Raw genomic sequence first — 7,357 nt, 5'->3', positions numbered from 1 at the left:
GCGAGGGCTCCGGCGGGCACGGACTCTGGGGCTCGGGACCGGGGGGCGCGGCCGCACTAATACCGGCGCGGGAGGGGCGGGGCCAGGGCGCGGGCCGTCCGGTCTCTGCCGCCCCCTCGTGGCCACGCCCCGAACTGTTACAGGTTCTGACTGCTTTGCGGGGGGGCCTGGCTTTGGGGCGCGGTGCGTTGCAGTCCCACCTCCCTGAGCGGCCCTGGAAGGCGGCGGCGCCCCATGTCCGCTGGCCCCGCGCAGCGGGCCCCACGAGGCGGGCAGGGAAGCTGCGGAGGCGCGGAGGTCCCAGCGTCGGACCTGCCTCCTCTGCCCCAGGCCCCGACTGAACTTGAGTGTCTGACTGCAGGGCCCCTCCCCTCAGACCTGCAGTCCCCGGGGACCTGTGCCCGCCCCAGAGGCCCCAGGGCACCTCGGGAAACACTTCCGCACCAGGTTTCAAGGCCAAAGGGTTATTGCTACGTTCAGCAAAGGACTCACACATCACCCACATCAGAGATGGCAGTCCTCGGTCCTGGACCGCACTGCAGTCAGGCTCCCCCGGAGGCTCCTTCGCAGCCAGGTCCCGGGCTCGGCCCCGGGGCCCCGTGTTAGCAAGGAACCTAGCTGAGTGGGCCGAGCGCCTTCCGGGGTCCTCACACCCAGGCCTGGGCCTGCCTCTGCCAGGATCCAGTTTAGAAAGAATGGCCTGCCCCTATCAGGCTCCTCTGGAATTTTTGCATCCAGCGACTCCCCCGCCCCTTTGCTCGCAGTTGGGGACACCGCCTTCCCACAGCTGCATCAGCACGGAATAGTCTTCGTCACCAAGTTCAACCAGCGTCCCGCACCCGGCCTTTATCTGACAGAACCCACCCACAGGTGAAGCCATGAAAGATAAGAATGAATCATTTCTGGGGCGCCTGGGGGGCTCAGCCCATTGAGCACCGACTCTAGATCAGGCTCAGGTCATGGTCCCAGGGTCATGGGATCGACCCCAGCGTTGTGCTCTGTGCTGAGCATGGAGCCTGCTTGGCATTCTCTCTCCCCCTCTCTCAAACTAAAAACCAAATAAAATAATCCCTATTTTTTTAAAAAAATCATTTTCACAGGAGGAAGTGACTTTTAGTAAGCGCAGAGAACAGGAAAACGTAGTAATCAAAGGCATGCAAATTAAAATAAATTAGTCTTATCTCTACTGAACTATGGCTGGCGCGTAGGTGAAGTATTGTTTGAACAAATAGATACATTGATGAATTAAAAAGGAAGCCCGTCTCCGGGCAGCGATGGGCAGACCTGCTGGGTCTTCTCACATAGTGCGGGTGACAGGTGCAGACAAAGTAACAGCACACAGCACAAGCAGGCCCTCGGTCCCAGGACTGTGGGGGCCAGTCCTGAAGAATTCCTCTAGGGGAGGCAAAAGCTAACTTCAGTTTACGACTGTGAGTAGCTAGAAGGAGCTAGAAGGTTCCACAGCACAGACACAGAGAGCAGTGTCACAGCAGGGCCGGGGCTTTGGGTCTGTGCTTCGATGGAGTCTCGCTTGAAATGGACACGTGGATGAGACCAGTGAGGCGGCCGAGGGGAGGGCCAGGCTGACAGAGATCTCCCCCAGGTAGCTCGTGTGGGAAGCTCATCGGAAGGACCCAGAGCTCTCAGGATCTGGGGTCAGGCTAAATAATCCAGACCCAGGGGGTGGGAAACTTGGGGCAAATCTAGAAACTTCACTGACGGAGGCTCTGAAACCTCCAGTGGGGCTGCCCTGCTCAGTGACTCAGCTACCAAATCACCCGGCATCCGGCCACCCTGCTGCGCCACCCCGGCGGGCGCGGAGTGGGGTCACCAGTGCGAGCGGCGGGCGTGGGTGGGGGCAGACCGTCCCTGAAGGGGCGCGGGCAGCGAGCTCAAGCTGGACGCCCCCGTCTGCAGATGTCCTACTCGGGGTCGGCGCGCCGGCACGGGGACTCTGTTAGAGAATGACGCGAAGCAGAAAAAGCTGAAGACAAAATTCCCCTCCCGCCGTGACGACAGCCCTGTGAACACAAAGTGCGCAGATGATGCTCCTTCTGGAAGGAAGCGTGGTCGCATGAAAATAGCTTCAGGAGCTGGGGCGGCGCCTCGTCGCCGAGATCCGTCCTTTTATAGACATCTTTTAGCACCGCTGTCACATTGTCCTAGTGAAAACAGGGATCTCGGTTCCTGGTCCGGAAGCAAGGACTCGGCAAGTCGGGGACGGGAGCTTTCACGACAGAGGACGCGCTAACGGAGCCCCCGGCTCCAGAGGGACGAAGGGACCCCTCGTCCTTCACGCTGATCCCGCTCAGTCCCACTCTGCCTTTAGCGCCGACAACTTCTGTCAGGTTCTCACACTTCATGTTGTAGATGCAGCACTGAAATAGAATTCGTCTTGGTTGCTGCGCCGTGTGACGCCGCGCCCCGTGTGCCCGCAGCGAGCCCCCGCCCGGGCGCACGACAGCGCTCGGTGCGGAGCAAGGAGGCTCGGAATCCTCCTGAAAGAGATGCTGAGGCCGCGGCCTGGGAAAGGCGGGTCCGCTGAGCCCTAACAGGAGGGGACGACGATGTGGCAGCCATCCCAGCAGTTTGCAATAAAACAGAGGAATATACTTATAGATTCAGAAAAATATTCTATTCCGGGGGAAAAAAGAACTCGAGGGGGGAGACTCTCCACTTGGACTTTTTGAGTTCATAAAAAAAGTTTTTTTTAATGTCTAATGTTTGTTTATTTTTGAGAGACAGAGACAGACAGAGCACGAGCAGAGGAAGACAGACACATAGAATCAAAGCAGCTCCAGGCCCCGAGCTGTCGGCACAGAGCCCGACGCGGGGCTCGAACTCACGAGTCAGGAGATCATGACCTGAGCTAAAGTGGGATGCTTAACCAACTGAGCCCCCCAGGCGGCCCCCTGAGTTTGTAAAATAAAACCTTGAATTTTAATAAAAGCAGCTCACTGAGATGAACACCAGAATGAAACCAAAGAAAATATTCTCATTTCAGAACTAAGAAACAATGGATCCCCAGACCCCAAAGCAAAAGTAAGTCTCCAAAATGGTCAGAAAGAAAAAAAGAAACAACCCTGAACCTACAGCTGAAAACACCACACCATGGTCTACGAGAATTAAAAAAAAAAAAAAAAAGAAAGAAAGAAAAGAAAAGAAAATCAACAGTAAGACTCCCTAGTGAAATTACTGAACGTTTGCAATGAGGAAGGACCCCCAGGAATCTGATAGAAAAGACAGTCGTTATAGAGGAGGAAGAGAAGGGAGACCACTGATAAGAACCAGAGGGCGGAGAGAGTCTGGGATCCCCCTCTCCCCCCCAGGGGTTAAGGCATGCTGGTGAAGTTGGTTTCATTAAAAAAAAAAAAAAAAAAAAAAAAGGAGGTCTGGGGCACCTGGGTGGCTCAGTTGGTGAAGCAACTCGATCTTGGCTCAGGGCATGATCTCAAGGTTCGTGAGTTCAAGCCCCAAGGAGGACTCTGTGCTGGCAGCATGGAGCCTGCTTGGAATTCTGTCTCTCTCTCTCTCTCTCCCCCCCAAAATAAATAAAAATAAACTAGAAAAAAAAAAAACCAAGAGCTCTAACACTACACAGGAAGGAAACCGCTAGAGTTCTGTACTAAAACAGCATGAGCTTCAACCACCAGCGGGCATGAGGATGGGGGGGGGGTCCCCAGCGGTGTCCTGGTGCTGCGCAGCCGTCACAGCTTCCGTGTGGGTGCTGGATCAGGACCCTAAAGCAACACAGATGAGCCCAGGTAAACCGGCGTGAGTAGGTGTGCGGCTGTGCGTGCACTCCCCCCGCCTCCCTCAAGCACATCTCTCTTGGTCGTGAATCTGCGGGCTGGCGCAACGGTCGGGGACAGCCGTCTCCGGGGGGTCTCGGAGGCTGGGGCCCAAGCGTTTGAAGGCTCCCAGGCTCACACATGTGCACGTGGGCTGGACAGAGGGGGGTTGGGTGGACATGGGGGGGCGGGGTGGACGGGGGGGGGGGGGGGGGGGGGGGGGGGGGGGGGGGGGGGGCGGGGGCAGGTGCGGCCCCCCGGCGTCTGTCTCCTCGGGGCCTCCCAGCTCGTGCTGTCGGGGAGCTGGTCAAGCTGGGGGTTCTGCATGGATGAAGCTGGCCAAGGGCAAGGCCAGCACCGGCAAGGCTCTGAGATCCACTGGCAAAGGGACGAGGTAACAGAACTACAAGGGACGGCAGGTGACAGCACACAGCAAATGTCACCTTTTGTTCTAGCAATTCCGCTAGGAATCTGCCCTTCAGACATAAAAGTTTACCAAAACGCTGGGGCAGCTCTATGTACTGACGAAATCCTGCAAACTGAAAACTCAAGGGTCCACCAGCAGGCAGCACACAGGCCAACCGTGGGGCACACGTCACCACCACCTGCAATCCGGGCCGCCCGCGGCTGTGGCCCGCGCACCGACACACTGTCCTGACTGGCCCCTCGCCATCGAGCCTTCAGTGTGGCCAGGTTCCCACCGGACTGCGTCCTGCGCTCAGCCCACTGCAGCTGAAAACCCCCCCGAGCGCCCCAACCTCCCGAGGACCCCACGTACCTCTACCTGCGGGTGCTGCTCCTTCTGACCACAGGGCCCTGGCACCTGCCCAAGGAGGGCCCCGCTGACTTCCCAGGGCGCCCCCCCCAACCCCACCTTGGGGCCCGTGTACCTTTCTCATCTAACAGCTGCCACTCTGTGCCTGATGCAGATCTGTCTTCCCCCACCAGGTCTCAGGACGGCAGGGGCTGTGTCCAGGCCGCCCCTGGCCCCCCGCAGTGCCCAGCACATGAGACACTGAACCCCGGGGGAGGTGGACTGAGGTGGCACAGGCAGCCGGGGATCAGGTCGTCCTGACGAGGAGGGGTGGCTCAGTGGGAACTGGAGGCACAGGGCACCACGGCGCTGGCCCGTCAGGACACGGTGGAGGACAGACACCCAACGCACACCCGAACGGCTGACAAAGGACAGCGCCCCCCGGCGGAGGGCGCACATCGCGGACACGGTGAGGCCGGACAGACCCACCGCTACGGCAGGGAAGTGAGCACTTTGTCTCCATCCCTCGGAGGCCCCGCTGAGACTCGGCGGGGGTCGGGCCGGCCGGGAGGGGTGGCCGGGCCGGCCGGGCCAGGCACAGACTTTCCCCTGTGGACCCTCCTTCCACAGTGACGCTTCCTGAGCACGTCCATGTGCTCTTTTTAATTTGTGAAAACTGGGATGGAAGGTCTGTACAAATAATCTGAGTTCTTAAAAGCGACACCGCGTATAAATCCTGGAACCTGCACACGGGGCTGACACATGACAGCAAACGTGACCGGGCATGTTAGTACCATACAAAAACACCACAAATTTAGGCACTTTATCAAAGAACAATGTCCAGAAATGACGAGGTTGCTGAGTCTTCCGTCACAGCGCCGACCCCGATTTACACCCGTTACGGTCCTCACACTGGGGTCACACTGAGTGCCGGGGCCCTCGCCGCCTGCGCGGCCACCCGGGGACGCGAGGCAGAGCTCCCGGACTCAGTCCCTGACGGGCCACAGGGACCCCAGTCAGATTCAGCCAGTAGTTCGGATCCCAGGTGACAGGACTTTGTCCCCGGCCCCGCGCCCGCGTCCTGACCGCACAGCGCGGATGAGGTCGGAGACTGTGAGCGCCTAAGTTCACGGTCCGCGGCCCCCGGGCCCGGCCTCACAGATGGCGCCCGTCTGGCTGACTGGCACCCGCAGACGCTCGGCTAGCAGTAACAAGGGGACACGGACACGGCGGGCCCGGGACGGGGAGGGGACCCAAAGGGAAAAGCAACCGTCTGGTTTCCACTGGCTGATTTTACGGGAAGCTCAGATGTGTCAGTGTCCAACGTGAATGACAGGACCTGTGTCGCCTTGCCCGAAGCCTCTGAAACAGCAGTTCTCGTGTGGACCCAGACCGGGCCCCCGCAGAGCCGCCCCGGAGCAGCAGGCAGGCCTCCAGGGGAGCGGCTCCGCGCCCGGGCCGTCACAGCTCTTCCCTCTTACTTCCGGCTCGGTTGTCTTCCTTCGCAGGCTTGGCAGCCCGAGGTTTGGGGTCCCCCTCTTTCTTCTTCTTTCCCTTCTCCTGCTTTGTTTTGTTCTTGTCCCCACCGCCCCCGCGGCCGGGGTACACCTGGCCCTCCAGCGTCACGTCGGCGCACCGGTCCTGACTGACCAGGAAGTCCTTGATCTCCCACGCGTAGCTGCCGTCCCGGAGCATGAAGATGGCGCGGTCGGCCCCCACGATGAACCTGGACAGAGACGCGCGGGGGACACGGGTAAGGCGCCGCCAGGCAGAGCCGTCCCATGGCACATCCCCAGAAGCACGGCCACAGAACAGAACGCCGCACTTCTCGAGGCCTGGAGGCCCCTGACGCCAGCGATCACAGCGACCCGCCTGACCCGTCAGCTCCAGCCACTGAGACGGGGCCCACGTGACCCCAGGAGCCACCAGCCTCAGCGCGACAACACTCAACAGGCCCCAAGGGGCAGAGGGGAAGAGAGGCGTGGCGGCTCAGCGTGCATCCCGGGCGAGAGGACCGGCCCCCGCAGTGTACTTACACTAACAAGGCACCAAGTGACGCTGCTGCCGCAGACGCCCTCAGTGCGCCTGTATTCCCTAAACTCAGACACCTGAAGACCCTGAACTTCAGAATTTCGATTGAGGAGGAAAAAGAAAAAAATTCCCTAAAACGGCATCTCAGGATCGTACTGAGCTGGGAGGATCTGACCCCCAACCTCGGGTCGGTTATCCAGGAGCAGGCTGGTCAGGCTGGTCCGAGGGAGCATGAGCACGGCCACACCAGAAGTGCCCTCGGGGTGGGAAGCGTCTCCAGGGGGCACTGTGTCCCTGGAGGCCAACCCGCCCGGTCCTACTCGGACGACAGAGAAGTGGCCCGCCGGCACTGCGCGGTGATGGGGGGGAGGGGCAGGGGGGAGGAGCGGAGCACCTGGCACCGCCGGGTCCTGCTTCAGTTGCCCGGAACTCACGGAGCGTGTCAGCGGCACTCAGACACAAAGTTAAAGATGGAGAACTAAAATCTTAGAATAAAATGAAATGTTAAAAAAAAAAACTCACTGGCCTTGAGCAGTAATAGATGCTCTCCTTTAAAAACAAACAAAGGGGTAAGTGAATACGCACACGAGGACAGCGAGCCGGAGGGGTCCAGGGCCCGCGGGGGCACCGCCAGGAGTCTGAGGGGTCCAGGGCCCGCGGGGGCACCGCCAGGAGTCTGAGGGGTCCAGGGCCCGCGGGGGCACCGCCAGGAGTCTGAGGGGTCCAGGGCCCGAGGGGGCACCTCCAGGAGCTGGAGGGGTCCAGGGCCCCCGGGGGCACC

General features: G+C 60.1%; 1 protein-coding gene across 1 annotated transcript in view; it reads right to left on the bottom strand.

Moving 5' to 3' along the window:
• Window positions 1-5,181: 5,181 nt before the first annotated feature.
• Window positions 5,182-7,357, bottom strand: part of MESD (mesoderm development LRP chaperone) — an 8,435-nt gene continuing 6,259 nt past the window's right edge. The window contains exon 3 of the mRNA XM_029950354.1: window positions 5,182-6,271. Coding sequence (XP_029806214.1) covers window positions 6,007-6,271 — 265 coding nt within the window. The 3' untranslated portion in view covers window positions 5,182-6,006. The remainder of the gene's footprint in view (window positions 6,272-7,357) is intronic.

Source organism: Suricata suricatta, chromosome 9, assembly GCF_006229205.1.
Source record: "Suricata suricatta isolate VVHF042 chromosome 9, meerkat_22Aug2017_6uvM2_HiC, whole genome shotgun sequence".
Lineage (NCBI taxonomy): Eukaryota > Metazoa > Chordata > Mammalia > Carnivora > Herpestidae > Suricata > Suricata suricatta.
Note: the sequence above shows the minus strand (reverse complement) of the source record. Positions and strands in the feature narration are given on the sequence as shown.